The sequence below is a fragment of the Danio rerio genome, chromosome 19 (genome assembly GCF_052040795.2).
Source record: "Danio rerio strain M-AB ecotype USA chromosome 19, GRCz13ab, whole genome shotgun sequence".
NCBI lineage: Eukaryota > Metazoa > Chordata > Actinopteri > Cypriniformes > Danionidae > Danio > Danio rerio.
Window position 1 is genome coordinate 50,577,501 of NC_141039.2, and position 17,500 is coordinate 50,595,000.

General features: G+C 39.5%; 1 protein-coding gene across 5 annotated transcripts in view; it reads left to right on the forward strand.

Annotated features, from left to right (window-relative positions):
- The window catches only part of LOC100329589 (ephrin type-A receptor 7), a 189,254-nt gene that overhangs the window by 151,145 nt on the left and 20,609 nt on the right, over positions 1-17,500 (forward strand). For all 5 annotated transcript variants that reach the window (XM_087293837.1, NM_001441487.1, XM_087293838.1 and 2 more), the window contains exons 6-10: positions 762-889; positions 1,947-2,232; positions 3,163-3,271; positions 8,911-8,966; positions 16,810-16,935. In XM_087293837.1, the coding sequence (XP_087149963.1) occupies positions 762-889; positions 1,947-2,232; positions 3,163-3,271; positions 8,911-8,966; positions 16,810-16,935 (705 nt within the window). The remainder of the gene's footprint in view (positions 1-761; positions 890-1,946; positions 2,233-3,162; positions 3,272-8,910; positions 8,967-16,809; positions 16,936-17,500) is intronic.

Consider the following 17,500-nt stretch of genomic DNA (forward strand, 5'->3'; position numbering starts at 1 on the left):
GTTTTTGTTTTGTTTTTCTGTTGTTTTTTTTAGTTTTTTGTTGGTTTTATTTCCATTTTGTTTATTGTTTTTGTTCGCTTTTTTCTTTAGTTTTTTTTTCCATTTTGTTTGTTTCATGCTGTGTTTTGTTTGTTTTTTGTGTTGTTTTTTATTTTATTAAATTTTGTTAGCTTTGTTTTGCATAGTTTTGTTTACTGTTTTTGTGTTATGTTATTTAGTTGTTGTTTTTTTGCGTATTTTATTTTGCATTGTTTTGTTTTGTGTGTTTTTTTTTTTTTTTTTTTACGTTGTTTTGTTTGGTTTTGATTTTTATTTTAGGGTCTGGTCGACTCTTTCATTCTGAGTTTCTTTAAAGCAGTGATATTGAGAGTGTTGGCTTGTGCTGTTGGATGTGCCAACACTGGATATTGTTGGTTTGTGTATGAGCGTCACATCTGTCTGTATGATGAAGCTGTCCATCATCAGTGGGGAGTTTGATTGACAGCTCTCAGCTCATCGGTCCTTGTTAATCATCTCTTAATCAGAGCAGCAGATTGATGGAGACACACACACACACACACACACACACACACACACACACACACACAGAGGTTACTCTCACATACAGCAGGAGATGGTGTTGATCCGGTCTGCATCATCAGTGTGTTCAGGAGCGTGTGACTGGCTCTTGCTTACTCAGATGCAGAACTCTGCTTTAACTCCTTCACTAATGTAGACCTTTCTCTTTCTCTCTCTCTCTCTCTCTCTTTGTGTGTGTGTAGCTCCGTCTCAGATCAGCGAGCTGCGGGTGGAGAAGGTGGAGCAGCGCAGTGTGACTCTGGTATGGAGGGAACCCGTGGTGTTTCCCAACAGCAGCCGCACAGAATACGAGATCAAATACTACGAGAAGGTACACTCACGTCCTCATCCTCTGCACTGAAATGTGTGTGTGTGTGTTTGTGTAGTCACACTGACACACACAGCCTGGAGCTCAGAGATCATTCAGTGTGTAAAACACGTCACGTCTGCTCAAACCCATTTCTCACAGACACACTGCAGTCAGATGAGCTCAGAACAAACACACACACGGCCTGACAGTCACTGCATCTTTTAAATCAATCAATCAATCAATCAATCAATCAATCAATCAATCAATCAATCAATTAGTAAATCAATCAATCAGTCTGTCAATCATTCAATCAATCAATCAATCAAATAATTGGTAAGTCAGTCATTCAATCAATCAACAAGTCAAACAGACAATAAAACAACCAGTCAAATGATTAGTCAACCAAACAATCAATCAATCAATCAATTAACCAGACAATCAATCATTAAATCAGCAAGTCAATCAGAAAATAAAACAACCAGTCAGTCAACTAGTAAATCAGACAATCAATCAAAAATCAACCAGTAATCAGACAATCAATAAATCAAGTCAATTATACAATCAATCAGTCAATAAATCAATAAGTCAATCAGACAATAAAATAAACAGTCAAACAATTAACAAGTTAATTAATCAATCAATTAATAAGACAATCAATCAATCAATAAATCAAACAAACAATGAAACAATCAATCAATCAGATTCATTCCGCTTAGTCCCTTTATTCATCAGGGGTCGCCACCGCGGAATGAACTGTCAACTATTCCAGCATATGTTTTACACAGCGGAAGCCCTTCTAGCTGTAACCCAGTACTGGGAAAACACTCATTCACACTCATACACTATGGCCTGTTTACTTGATCAATTCCCCTATAGCGCATGTGTTTGAACTGAAACCGGAGCACCCGGAGGAAACCCACACCAACACGGGGAGAACATGCAAACTCCACACCAACACCAACTGACCCAGCCGAGACTCAAACCAGAGACAGTCTTGCTGTGAGGCCACAGTGCTACCCACTGAGCTAAATGAGTCCAGCAAGGGGTCTGACAGTCGTGTTTGCTTGTTTTCCCGCAGGACCAGAAGGATCAGAGTTACTCCACGGTGAAGACGGCCTCCACCAGGATCAGTGTGAATAACCTGAAGCCCAGCACCACCTATGTGTTCCTGATCCGCACCTGCTCCAGTCCGGCTCCGTCTGCTCTGTCCTCCTCTCCGCTGTCTTCATCATCATCATCATCGTCCTCATCGTCTTCAGCATCTCCAGCTTCTCCATCCTCCTCCTCCAGTCCGCCAGTTTCTCCTCCACCGCTGGATTATGGAGCTTTCAGTGCACCGCTGGAGCTGCAGACGCTTGGGGAACGTGAGTGTGTGTGTGTGTGTGTGTTAATGTGTTTGTGAGTGACCGTGTGTAAGTGTGTGGTTGAATGTGTGTGTGTGTGCATGTCGCTTGCTGTCTTGACTAATAGAGGAGCACACGTCCATAATGAATGAGCACAGCCCACTGCCACTCCTCTATCAGCTCTGCTGCTGTGTGTGTGCGCGCGCCTGTACATGCATGCATGCTTGTCTATGTGCATTTGTGTGTGCATGAGTGTTTGTGTGTGCATATGTGTGTTTGTGTGTGTATATGTGTGATAGTGTGGGCATGTGTTTGTATGTGTGTGTCCTTGTCTATGCGTACTTGTACATGTATGTGTGTGCGCGAGTGCATGTGTGTGTGCCCTTGTGGGTCCTTGCTTGTGTATGTGTGCCTGTACATGCATGTGTGTTTGTGTGTATGCATGCATGTGTTTGTCTGCCTGCACGTGCGTGTGTGTACTGTATGTGTATGTGTGCTTGTGTGTGCATTTGTGTGTGTGTGCGCTTGTCTGTCTGTGTGTGTGTGTGTGTGGGTGTGTGTTTGCATGCACATGTATGCAAGTGTGTTTGTGTGCTTGTGTGTGCATGTGCGTGTGTGTGCATGGTTGTGTATGTGTGTATGCATGCATGCATGCATGTGTGTGTGTGTCTGTATTTGTGCTTGTGCATGCATGTGTGTTTGTGTGCTTTGTGTGTGTGCTTGTGCTTGCTTGTGTGTCTGTGTGCATGTGTGTGTTTGTGTGTGTTTCTCTTTGTGTGTGTGTGTGTGTGTGTGTGTGCGCACACAGTAGTGCTTTCATGTGTTTGTGAAACTAATTACCTTGTGTGTGTGTGATTGTGTGTGTGTGTATGTGTGTGTGATTGTGTGTGTGTGTGTGTGTGCGTGCGTGCGTGCGTGCGTGCGTGCGCGTGCGTGTGTGTGTGCGTGCAGTGGCTCTGGCCTCCAGTGAACAGTCTCCAGTGGTGATCATCATCGTGGTGTCTCTGGCCGCTCTCATCATGCTGCTCACACTCGGGGTGGGACTGCTCATCTGGAGAAGGTAAAACACACACTCTCTGCACAAACACACACTCTTCATCTGACAGATCAGACATCATCCGTGTTTTACTGGGGATGAACACACAGAAAAGTGGGAGAAACCAAAAGAGGGAAGTGTGTTTGAAGAGGGATTTTTCCAGGAGTGTTTACATATCTCTGAGCTGCCATTGGTCGTTGCCGGTGGTGTAATTAATGGGTGTGGCTCTAAAGCTCAATAGGTGTGGCTCTATAGCTCAATTGGTGTGGCTCTGAAGCTCAATGGGTGTGGCTCTGAAGCTCAATGGGTGTGGCTCTGAAGCTCAATGGGTGTGGCTCTGAGGCTCAATGGGTGTGGCTCTGAAGCTCAATGGGTGTGGCTCTGAAGCTCAATGGGTGTGGCTCTAAAGCTCAATGGGTGTGGCTCTGAAGCTCAATGGGTGTGGCTCTGAAGCTCAATGGGTGTGGCTCTGAAGCTCAATGGGTGTGGCTCTGAAGCTCAATGGGTGTGGCTCTGAAGCTCAATGGGTGTGGCTCTGAAGCTCAATGGGTGTGGCTCTGAAGCTCAATGGGTGTGGCTCTAAAGCTCAATGGGTGTGGCTCTGAAGCTCAATGGGTGTGGCTCCAGAACTGTTGTCAGGTTTTGATCAGTTTCAGATGTTCAGCAGGTAAAGCAGTAACAGAGCAGAGATTGTGCAGTGATGCAGACACTGATGCTGTTACTCTGGTGTAGTGCAGTAAAGCCGCTGTTGTAAACTGCTGTGTGTGTGTGTGTGTGTGTGTGTGTGTGTGTGTGTATTATAATGCTTCAGTATATCCTCATGTCTGTGATCAGATGATGTCTGAGCTGATGTTGTTGTGCTTTATCTGTTATGGAGAGAGAATAACACACAGTTCAGCTCAGTGGAGGATCTGTCAGAGTGTGTTTTAAGTGCTGAATATGAGCGAGCGCAGGGCTGATCAACTGACGAGATTCGCAAACGGCCGACTGACACACACACACACACACACACACACACACACACACAGGTCTCCTCATCATGTAGAGCTGGTGTTGGTGCCACTGTCAAATCAGCTAATAACAGCAGTGTGTTTCTCAGAGATGCTGACAGTGTGTGTGTGTGTGTGTGTGTGTGTGTGTGTGTGTGTGTGTGTGTGTGTGTGTGTGTGTGTGTGTGTGTGTGTGTGTGTGTGTGTGTGTGTGTGTGTGTGTGTGTGTGTGTGTGTGTGTGTGTGTGTGTGTGTGTGTGTGTGTGTGTGTGGAGCAGAGCTGTGGACAGATGTGTGTTTGCTGCTGTTTGTTGTAGCTGTGTGTCTGTCGCTCCTCTTCTTCTTCCTTTGTTTCTCCCTCATTCCCTCACCCTCCTCTTCCTCTTCTTCTTATCCTCCTCCTCCTCCTCTTCCTTTCCCCTCTGCTTTTCTTTTGACTCTTTTTCTCCCTCACCCACTCCTCATCCTCTTTCTTTTTCTCCTTCTTCTCCTCTTCCTCCTCTCCTTCCTCTTCTTGTCCACCTCTTCCTCCTCCTCTTTTCTTTCTCTTCCTCCCTCCTCCTACTCTTCCACCTCTTCCTACTCCTCCACTTCCTTCTATCCCTCCTTCTCTTCTTCCTCTTCATATTCCTCTTCTTCATCCTCTTCTTCTCTTTTGATCTATTTTCTCCCTCATTCACTCCTTCCTCCTCCTCTTCCTCTTTCTTGTCCACCTCTTCCTCCTACTCTTCCTTATCCCTCCTCTTCTTCTTCCTCTTCATAGTCCTTCTCTTTCTTTTCCTGATCCCTCTTCTTTTTTACTTGTCTTCTCCCTCATCCACTACTCCTCTTCTTCCTCCTTTTCCTTATCCCTCTTCTTCTTCTTCCTCATTATATTCCTCCTCCTCTTCCTTTTCCTTTCCCCCCTTCTTATCTACTTCTTTTCTCCCTTATTCACTCCTCCTCCTCCTCCTCCTCCTCTTCCTCATGTTTTCTCCATCTCTATTGTCTCCATCACAGTAGTTCTGCTGGTCAGGTCGGTCTGTCTGTCTGTCTGTCTGTCTGTCTGTCTGTCTGTCTGTCTGTGTGTGTGTGTGTGTGTGTGTGTGTGTGTGTGTGTGTGTGTGTGTGTGTGTGTGTGTGTGTGTATCAGCTGAATCTGCTCATTGATGTGGCGTGATGTCCAGGGCTGTGCATCAGCTCTTCAGTTTAATCCGATCAGCCTTTTCTTTTCTCCTAAAGCCGCTCTGTAAGATCAGAGTTTAACGCTGCTCTTTCACCACAGCGGATGATTGACAGCTCAGCGGGGGGTTCAGGAGGAAGACAGGGTGGAGGATCAGGACTCTGAGCTCAGCAGATGAGAAAGAGTTCATCTAAACACACCTCATCATTCAGTTCCTTAGTTTAGTAGATGTTTGTGTTCAGAGTGACTGATTACAGACGTGTGTGTGTATGGGGTCAGTGTGTGTTAGTGATGGTGATCTCTGTGTTCAGCAGTGTCCTCACTCAAACACTGCAGACTCTATTTACAGCTGCATTAGCTTCTGTTTTTATCTTCAAACTGCTTGAGCCCTAGCAGACACACACACACACACACACACACACACACACACACACACACACACACACACACACACACACACACACACACACATCATGCATACACTGCACACACAACACATACAGTGCATCCAGAAAATGTTGATAGCACTTGACTTTTTCCTCATGTGTTTATGTTATGGCCTTATTTTAAAATGGATTAAACTGATTGATTTCCTCAACATTCTACACACAATCCCCCATAATGACAATGTGGACAAAGAGTTTGTAATTATTTTGGAATAAGGCTATAACATAAACAAATGTGGAAAAACTGAAACGCTATCTATACTTTCCAGATGCACACATAACACACACACACACACACACACACACACACATCATGCATACACCAAAAACACACACTAAAATGGACACACACTCTGACAAAATGATAAATGCTTAGATGCACACATCACGCACCAAACACACACACACACACACACACACACACACACACACACACACACACACACACACACAGACATTCACACACATGCACATGCCAAACACGCACAAACACCGACATTCAAACACACACACACACACACACACACACACACACAGAAATATGTTTTGTGTAAGTATTTTCCCTCTTAAACAGGGAAAACAATTAACCAGAATTGTCCAAAACATTTTCAGTGTCTCTCTTCTGAGTGCGTCTCCAGCCTGCTGTGTGTGTGTGTGTGCGTGCGTGCGTGCATGTGCATGCATATGCATGTATGTAAGTGTGTGGGCATGCTTGCATGTGTATTTGTGCATGTGTGTGCATATGTGTGTAAGGCTGTCTGTGTGTTTGTGTGTGTGAGAGAGAATGTGTCCGAGTGTAAGAATCTGTGTGTGTTTCCTCTAATCCCTCCTGCAGTGCGTGTCTTTCCTCAGTGTCTCCGTGTCACATTAATCCACAGCATCGTCCAAATGCCATCAGATCCTCCAGCGTCCTGATTCTGCTCTGTCTGCCGCTGGAAGTGTGTGTGTGTGTGTGTGTGTGTGTGTGTGTGTGTGTGTCTGTTTGTCAGAGCCGCTTTACTGCAGAAAATCCGCACACAAACATTTACACACACTCTCACCTTCAAACCTCATGCCTGCCTTACAAGAAAGATGAAAAGTGAACAGTCGGACTCTTAAAGGGACGGTTCACCCCAACATCTTCACTCTGTAATTGTGTTGTCGCTTTATTATTGCTTCATACAATCCCAGACATGGGAGTCATGCTGGCTCAGTGGTTAGCACTGTGCCCTCACAGCAAGAAAGTCCCTGGTTTGAGTCCTGGATGGGTCAGTTGGTGTTTCTGTGTGGAGTTTGCATGTTCTCCTAGTGTTGGTGGGTTTTCTCCGGGTGCTCCCGTTTCCTCCACAGCCCAAACACATGCGCTATAGGGGAATTGATCAACAGGCCGTAGTGTTTGAGTGTGTGTGTGAATGAGTGTGTATGGGTGTTTCCCAGTACTAGGTTGTGGTTGCAAGGGCATCCGCTGTGTAAAACATATGCTGGAATAGTTGGCAGTTCATTCTGTGGCGACCCCTGATGAATAAAGGGACTAAGCTTAAGAAAATGTTGTAATGAATATATAATAATAATAGTATTTTGTTTGTCCATTTGTTTGTTTACCTAATGTAAAGCAGTTTAGAAATTAAAAATATAGAAGTACAGATATATAAATAAACAAATACAAAACTTGGTGACAAACATGACACAATTCTTCTTTTTATTATTAATTTTGAATTAATGTTAAATCTCATGTCTTCAGTTTTCCCTTTATTGAAACAGTCATATTTTAGGATGACAGCTTGTTTATTAGAGAATGAACAGATTCTTTAAACATTATTATCATTATTATTATTTTAGTAGTAGCAGTACATAAATAATAAAGAAATATTGTCAGCTTCACTTGAAGGCACGTGCAGTATTGATGTAAGCGAGTGGAGTCAGTGGTGCTGTGGTGTAGACGGCGCTGCAGACGTGTTCATAAACAACTCTAATATAAGCCGTCATGTTAACTGCTGTTGTGTCATTTGTACAGCCAGTGTGCAGAGATGTGCTGAAATGTCATTTTCTTTCAAGTTTCTAATAAAAAAAAACCTTGTCCAATGTTTTTCATGTACATTTATTTATTTATTTATATTTATTTGTTTATTCATGTGCTTATTTATATTTTTTGTATTCATTCATTTTATTTATTTATTTATTTATTTATTTATTTATTTGTATTTATTTATTTGTTCATTTATTTGTTAATTTATATTTATGCATTTATTTGTTTATTCATTTATTTCTATTTATAAATTTATTTATTTATTCATGTATTTATATTTAAGTATTTATTTATTTATTTATTTATTCATATATTTATTCATTCATTTATTTATATTTACGTATATGTTTGTTTATTCACTGATTTATTTATTCATATTTATGTATATATTTATTTATATATGTATCTATTTATTTATTAATAAATTTATTTATTTTTATTTATTTATTTATTATTTATATTTATTTGTTTATTTATTTATTTATATTTATGTATTTATTTATTTATTCATTTATTCATTTATTGATATTTATTCATTTATTTATTTATTCATTTGTTTATTTATATTTATGTATTTATTTATCAATTCATTTATTTATTTATATTTTTGTATTTATTTATTAATGTATTTATATTTATGTATTTATTTATTAATTCATTTATTTATTTATATTTTTGTATTTATTTATTTATTAATGTATATATTTATATTTATGTATTTATTGTTTTGTTTATTTATTTATATTTAAGGATTTATTGATTTATTTATTGATTTATTTATATATTTATGTATTTATTTATTTATATTTATTTATTTATTTATTTAGTTAGTTTTATTTAAATTTATGTATTTATTTGTTCTTTTATTCATTATTTATATTTATTAATTTATTCATTATATATAATTATCTATTTATTCATTTATTTTGTGTCACCTCTTATTGAAATTTGAAGTTATTATTGAACTTAATTGTAATGTCTTTATCTGTGGTGATCTTGTTGTGAGATGTTTTTAATGACACACTTAATGAGTGTTTGTTGTGTGTTTGTTCTCCTCACAGACAGTGTGGATACAGTAAAGCCAGTCAGGAGGGAGATGAGGAGCTCTACTTCCAGTGTGAGTGTTTATACACACACACACACACACACACACACACACGCACACACACAAACAGAGAGAGAGAGAGAAAGACACACGCAGACATAGACAAAAACAGATACATGAATAAAGACACATGCACAGATAGGTACACACACTGAAATAGACACACACACATAGTCAGACAGAAAGCATCCTTAAACCTTTGAGAAGTGGGGACATCAGCAGGTAACCACCTCCTGTAAAAACCTGTCATATCCGCACACACACACACGCACGCACGCACGCACGCATGCATTTACATTCCAGATCAATGGGACATTTGTGAAGGTGGTAATGGATCCTCCTGTCACGAACTGAGGCTTAAGAAGCAGAGAAAGGGGAAAACAGAGAGTGAGAGAGAGAGAGAGTGATGTAGTGTGATAAAGAGAGATTAGGAGTGTGTAACAAGGCAGTGCATTAGTGTGTGAGTCCATGAACGTGTGTTTAGCGCAGCCAGACTAATGCTCAGGCCATCAGATAGACACGAAGGAGATCTGAACACACACTAATCCTGCACACACTCCTCAGGGGGAGAGCCAGCATTACAATGCAGTACACTGTTCATTGTGGTTAGCACTGTGGCCTCACAGCAAAAAGGTCACAGGTTCGAGTCCCGGCTGGGTCAGTTGACGTTCCTGTGTGGAGTTTGCATGTTCTCCCTGTGTTGGCGTGGGTTTCCTCTATAGTCCACACACATGCGCTATACAGTAGGGGAATTGATGAGCTAAACTGGCCGTAGTGTATGAGTGTGTGTGAGAATGAGTGCATATGGGTGTTTCCCTGTACTGGGTTGCAGCTGGAAAGGCATCCGCTGTGTAAAACATATGCTGGAATGGTTGGCGGTTCATTCCACTGTGGCGACCTCTGATGAATAAGCCAAAGGAAAATAAACGAATTTACAAGTCGTATATATTGAGAATGTGAGTGTGTATGGGTGTGTGAATAAAAATTAAATGCTGGTGATTTTGTGTTGTTTCTTTCTTCTAAAGGTGTTTAATTCTTGCCGTTGTGCGATGAATGCGCTCTGCATGCTGGTTTGCTGTTGTAGTGTCATTGATTTCTCATTTAATTGCTCCGCATATTGCGTTGTTTACGTGTCAGTCATCCGTCCTGTTATCGTCTAAACGTCAGCGTGCAGTGTCAGAGTAAATATGAAGGGCTGTTTTATTTGTAGCTGCTGCATGTTTTATTTAAACTCATGTGCACACTTCTGCTTTCAGTTGCAGGTGCTTTGATCATAACCTCGGGGATGCATTTATTAAAGCTACTAACGCTGAGTTGGTTTGATAGATTCAATGTTGGTGTAATTATTTACAAAGCAGCTAATTACTGTAAAATTTGTATTTTTATTTATTGTGTTAGGATTAAACAACTTGAGATGTTTCGTCTCGTTTTTAAAGGGGGCCCACAATGTCACATAACCAGGTAAACTTCGCCGTGACGTCATCGACTTTCGCTTTAAGATTTAAAGGGCTAGCATTGCACCAGACCCCCGTAAGTGGTGTCGTTTGAAAGTGTAGAATCTATATTTATGCACATATGCATCACTTTGGTTTTTATCCTACTGTACAAAAGTTATTTACACTTAAATACACAGTATTTTGGAGACCCGAGCTGGGTATTAAACATTGGTTCATTTTCATATTTTTTCATATGACACATGTACAAGTTGTAGCTCAAATGAAAGCTCTTGCCGGTGCTCATACGGTTCTAGCATTATTTTTACTGAATTATATTCACATATCAAACAGTTGCCGAATGAATCGTGGTGTTTCCATGGCGCAGAAGTGAACACAATACATTTATGATCAATAAGCAGCCCCAGATAGCACAGACAGCTCTCATCTCTTACCTTATGCTGTGCGCTTCAGGGCCATTCTCCTCTGTTTTTGAGGTGATGTGCATAAGTAATCCTTTTATATGTCTGATGATGTTCAAACACAGTGAATTATGTTTGATCAAACAAAAGAATAGTGAAATATGTAAACAATGATCGCTCCCTGTGGCTTATACAGCACCTCTCATCAGTTGGAATACAATAACTTCTGCATAGATTATGGTGGAGACGTTTTTTTTTTCCTATGATTACAGACATGTGCAGGAACCACCAACATTAATTACAGCACGCTAGACCACACACAACCTAAAAGACACACTTGTACATCTGAGTTTATAAAAAAAAAATACAAAAAGCGGCTCTTTTAGGTGTTTATTATAACACAGACAACATATACAGATATTTTAAACACTTCCAATAGTGTTTTAAGAAAATTCAAAGGGTTTTTTCTAAAATGATACCAAATTTTTGCATTTACACCTCTGCATGTGGATTTGGGAAGCTTTTAAATTTGGGTAGGCAAAATCCAGGCGGAAAATCCCAAAATAGCAGCAGAGTTTAACTGGATAATAAAGGGTGTCCGCGGGGTCTTAAAGTCTTAAATCTTAAAATCTAAATTAAGAAAAAATTTAAAATTAAGAAACAATCTTAAATTTATCAAAAAAAAAGTCTTTAAAATCTTAAAAGTCTTAACACTTTTCTTTCTCTACTAATTTCTTCTTTCACTACTGTGAATTGTATAACGATTAAAGCACCTGCAGGAAGGTGAAGAGTTTAGCAAGACAGTTTTCATGACAAGCAGTTAAAGCAGCAGACGCTATGTGTGTGCGCGTGTGCATGTGCATGTGTGTGTGCGCGTGCTTGCGTGCGTGTGTGCAAGTGTGCGTGCGTGTGTGTGTGTGCGCGTGCGTGTCTGTGTGCGTGTGCGTGCGTGCGTGCATGGGTGCGCGTGTGTGTGTGTGTGTGTGTGTGTGTGTGTGTGTGTGTGTGTGTGCGCGTGTGTGTGTGCGTGTCAGTAGTTTTTGTAGTGTAAAAATGGCACACAAATATAATTGCGTCTCCAAATTGACCCAAAGGATAACCCTTGTACCCTAAATGTGTTCCTTTATCAAACATGAAAACAGAAAATGATTGATGTAATGCTGAGCTCAGTCTGGGAAAAAAACACCAGACATCAAGATCAAAAAAAAGTGTACATGATGCAGGGCTCCTTTTTGAGCATAAAGGCGTCATGAGGGTTAACCCAAACTCTGATGCCGCATTTCTGAAAGCGTCAGTGTCTGAATGTGTCTGTCAGATGAATGCAAACACTAAAGGACGTGAAAGTGTTGCACACGAGAGTAAAGCAAGCTGCACATGAGAGTTAAAAACAGCCCATTCCTGTGAAAGAGCCTTCGATCCTGCGCTGGCTGCCTCATGATGGAGCGCGCCACCTTTAATTTGCTCTGTAATTGTGTTCTTAAGTATGTGTGTATGTATGTGAGCTGCGGATCAATAAGCTGTTATGAGAGTGTGAAGTTGAAGCTCTCGTCTGCTGCGGGTCGATGTTGACTTGTAAGCACATTTCAGAGTCGGGCTGCAGATGAAGCGTGACGTAACGCAGAGAAGGAGAGAAGCACACCTGCTCTTCTATACACTCTACTGTATGCGGCCTGCATCATTCATTCATTCATTCATTTTCCTTCGGCTTAATCCGTTATTTATCAGGGGTCGCCACAGTAGAATGAACCGCCAACTATTTCAGCAAATGTTTTACAAACACAATTTCACGGCAATTTGTAACTTTTTGATTTAGTGGCTAATTCGTACTAATTCGTACAGTTGAGTACGATTTGCTCATTCCCAAATGACGGTTGGGTTTAGGGGTGGGGTTAGGTGCCACACCTCCTTTTTAAAATCGTACAATTTTGTACGACTAAACTTGTACAAATTCGTACGAATTAGCCACTAAACTGGCAAAACATAAAGTACTTACGTTTTCTCGTGAGATCAGGCTGGTTTTACACAGCGGAAAGAGTCTAAAATAGGTCTATTAAGAGTTTGAGGTGACGCAGTGGCGCAGTAGGTAGTGCTGTCGCCTCACAGCAAGAAGGTCTCTGGTTCGAGCCCCGGCTGGGTCAGTTGGCATTTCTGTGTGTAGTTTGCATGTTCTCCCTGCGTTCGCATGGGTTTCCTCCGGTTTCCCCCACAGTCCAAACACATGCACTATAGGGGAATTGGGTTGGCTAAATTGGCCGTAGTGTATTAGTGTGAATGAGTGTGTATGGATGTTTCCCAGTGATGGGTTGCAGCTGGAAGGGCATCCGCTGCGTAAAACATATGCTGGATAAGTTGGCGGTTCATTCCGCTGTGGCAACCCCTGATGAATAAAGGGACTCAGCTGAAAAAATGAATGAGAGTGTGAGATATTTTCAAGACAGGGCATTATTTTTGCGATCTAGGCGCAGAGTCTAAAGTTCATGTCACAAAAGCATTAAGGATGTGTCGGAATACACATAAACACAAACTCACTCACACTCATATAAACACACATACACACACACAAACAAATAAACGCACACAAATTGTATAAACTCAATCACACACAACAACAAAAACACAAACATACACACATTAACAAACACATAAGAACACACACACACAATTACCATCATACCGACATAAACACAAATGCACTCATACATACATAAACACACACATTAGCACACATATTAATAACACAGACAAACATAAATAAACACACACATACTGAGCATAACCTGCATTAGGCCAGTCAGAGTCTCGTCTCTCATTCCCTGTAAGAGTCAGTTGCGTCGCTCCATGGTGCGTTTGCTATTTACATGGCGGAGTTTGTAAGAGGAAAAACTGAACACTTTATTATTGAGAAAACAGTTCAACAGAGCATCTGCAGCAGGCCCGGCTCCACGGGGGGGCCAGGGTGGGTCTGGCCCACTCAATCAGGAGCTTGGCCCACTCTGGGCCCACATCAGAGAACAACAATTTTTTATGATGCGTTTCATAACTGAGAAAGCAGCATACATGATATTATATCATTTCATGCAGTGGTAACTCATTCGATACTAAAGCTTAAGAACGCAAACAGTCCAGCAGCACTGAGTAGGATGTGTTGGGCCCAGTGTGACGTAGCAAACAGGCCCGTGTGATCAGGGGCCCCCGCGTCAACCCGGCATGCTGTCCCTGGAGAGCTCATAGGAGCTCATAAGATCCTCGAGCCCGGGGCTCCCTCCCGTTTGCAGGGCGAGAGGGGAGTTTGAGCTCAGGTAGATGTGGAGAACTCCCCTGCTGTAGTTGCTAATGAACAGATAGTGATTGCTATCTAGTGATAGTGACTTAAGCTACATGTTTTTGGATGGTGGGAGGAAACAGGGGAACCCGGAGGAAACCCACATGAGCACGGGGAGAATGTGTAAACTCCACATAGAAACGTCAGCTAGCTTGGTAAGGACTAGAACCAGGGATGTTCTTGCTGTTAGGCAAGAGTGCTAACCACTGCGCCACTGTGCCAACCATCTAGGAAAGGAGGAGGAGTAGGGGTGGAAGGGGGGATTCTTCTAGATGAAGATGGCTGTGATATGGAGCTGAAGGTATTTATAGTGGCTTAGGCATCGTCTGATTGATGAATCATGAATTGAATATTGCAGGACCGGCTGTGATCAATCATAAGCACGTGATATTAGTTACAAATAAACTTCACCAAGCACAAAGATTTGTTCAAAACTATTTCTAAACTCATTTCTAATCTTCACCAAAGGAATAAACGGACAATAATAGCAAAGTGTGGTTAGAAAACTTAGTTATATCCAAACACAAGTCCTGTTGAAATGCCCCATATGGTGATACAGGCTTCTTTAAAACTCCACAGCTGGACAAATGTAAAATTGTGTTAAATAAAACAAATAGAAATATGCACATAATAAATTCTGCTGACAATAATAACACTATACTAATGCAAATTGTCATGAATACACTGAATAAAGTCCCTCCACCAATCCCACCCCCCCAGCTTTTAGTTGGTCAATGGTGCAGTCTATTTCAGTTCTTCGAAATAGCAATGCCCCAATAATGTGCCTTAACACACCTCTTTATAGACCAGCACATTTATGAGTTCATGGAGTGGTGCAAATGGATTTGCTATTCAAACAATGTGGTGCAAAATGTGAAAATTACAGCTGCACTGGACTGAAAATCGCAACAAAACACGCCACACACATCTTGCGCCTCATTGTGCCGCGTGTATGATAGAGCCCAAAATGTCTAGTTTCAAAATGTTTAAAAATCTTCCATATGTCATCACATACTTTAATGGAATATTAAATAATGTTTGGGTAAAATGAAATCGTAGGTGGAATATAATGCTCATCATCATTTGGCTTAACAGATGTAATGATGTCCAAATGAAGCATGATTCTGAGCTGTGCTTATTTAATATATTAAAGAATGAGTGATGATACTGAATGTGTTTCTCTCTGGAATGATAATAAGTGTAATGGTTTGAAGGAGAGTGGCAAAGAATAAAGATTTAGAGGACGATTGATGAGTATTTCGGGGACAAACTGCAAGTCTTTTAATATGTCAGCTAATCTTTTCTTGTTCTAAATCTGCAGGATGTTGGTGACATTATAGTGTCAGTCCTCTGTAAATCCTGCTTTGTAGTGCTGTAAATCATGCTCACTGACCAATAACTGAAGAACTTGCCACATTTTCCAAAATAGCATCTGTATGATATTCATATGCTGAATAGTGGATGAGGTAATGCATCAGCACATTCAGACTCAGTGTATGCATGAGTGCCTGAACTGCCTCTTGTCTCTGATGCGTTAAATTGGACATAAGCAAAGGCCAAATTTCAGAATCCATCTTCTCCTTCCTCACCAACACGTTCTCTCAGCTGACACATGTTATCTCTGGGCTAACAGCAGCGCACACTATCAGGAATTACATTTATTAATTGTGCAACAATATATATTGTACATAATATGTTATATTTCTGTTTATGTTATATGTATTGTTATGTATTCTGATCCCACATGAAAAATACTGTAGTAAACTTGCAATAAATGCGGTAAATTCTACAGTTCCTATGGTAACCGAACAACTATAGTAACTGATCTGTTGTTGATTCTATAGTTGCTATGTTAACATGAAGACTGTAGTAAATAATCTGTTGTTGATTCAGTAGTTGCTATGGTAACACAATAGCTATAGTAATTGTCCTGTTGTTGATTCTGTAGTTGCTATGGTAATCAAACAACTATAGTAATTGATCTGTTGTTCATTCTATAGTTGCTATGGTAACACGACAACTGTAGTAACTGATCTGTTGTTGATTCAATAGTTGCTATGGTAAACAAACAACTATAGTAATTGATCTGTTGTTGATTCTATAGTTGCTATGGTAACACGACAACTATAGTAACTGATCTGTTGTGTTGATTCTACAGTTGCTATGGTAACACGACAACTATAGTAACTGATCTGTTGTTGATTCTACAGTTGCTATGGTAACACGACAACTATAGTAATTGATCTGTTGTTGATTCTACAGTTGCTATGGTAACACGACAACTATAGTAACTGATCTGTTGTGTTGATTCTACAGTTGCTATGGTAACACGACAACTATAGTAACTGATCTGTTGTTGATTCTATAGCTGCTATGGTTTCACAACAGCTATAGTAATATAAAACAAATGATCCAATACTCTAGTTTTCTTCTTCAGATTATATTATACCACAATAAAGCAGTTTACTGTAGTAAAAATAAAATATACATTAACGCAGTGTTGTAAATTCTCCAATATATACAGGGTACTATAGTGTGGTTAAAATAAAAACACAGTTTACTGTAAATTACTATAGAATGTTTTAGTCTCTGCTGCCTCTGTGTGAGTCTATGCAAGTTAATAATAGTGATCATTGATTTAATAATTGTCTCTAATTAAGAACTTGTTTCTGTTCCAGTTAAAATTCCCACCAGAAGGACGTACATTGACCCGGAGACCTGTGAAGATCTGCTTCAGGCTGTTCATGCCTTCGCCAAAGAGCTGGACATTTCCAGCATCAAGATCGAGAGGATCGTACACACAGGTAGCAGACCTCATGAGTTCACCCTCGCATAGCATTCTTTTTTAAATTAATATTTAATATAATAAGCTATATATATATATATATATATATATATATATATATATATATATATATATATATATATATATATATATATATATATATATATATATATATATATATATATATATATATATATATATATATATATATATATATATATATATATATATATATATATTACTATATATTACTATATCCACTGAGAAATAGATTAAAAAAAAAATTCATTTTCAAAATGGGGTGTACTCATTTATGTTCATATATATATATATATATATATATATATATATATATATATATATATATATATATATATATATATATATATATATATATATATATATATATATATATATGTATATATGTATATATGTATATATATGTATATATATATATATGTATATATATATATATGTATATATGTATATATATATATATATATATATATATATATATATATATATATATATATATATATATATATATATATATATATATATATATATATATATATATATATATA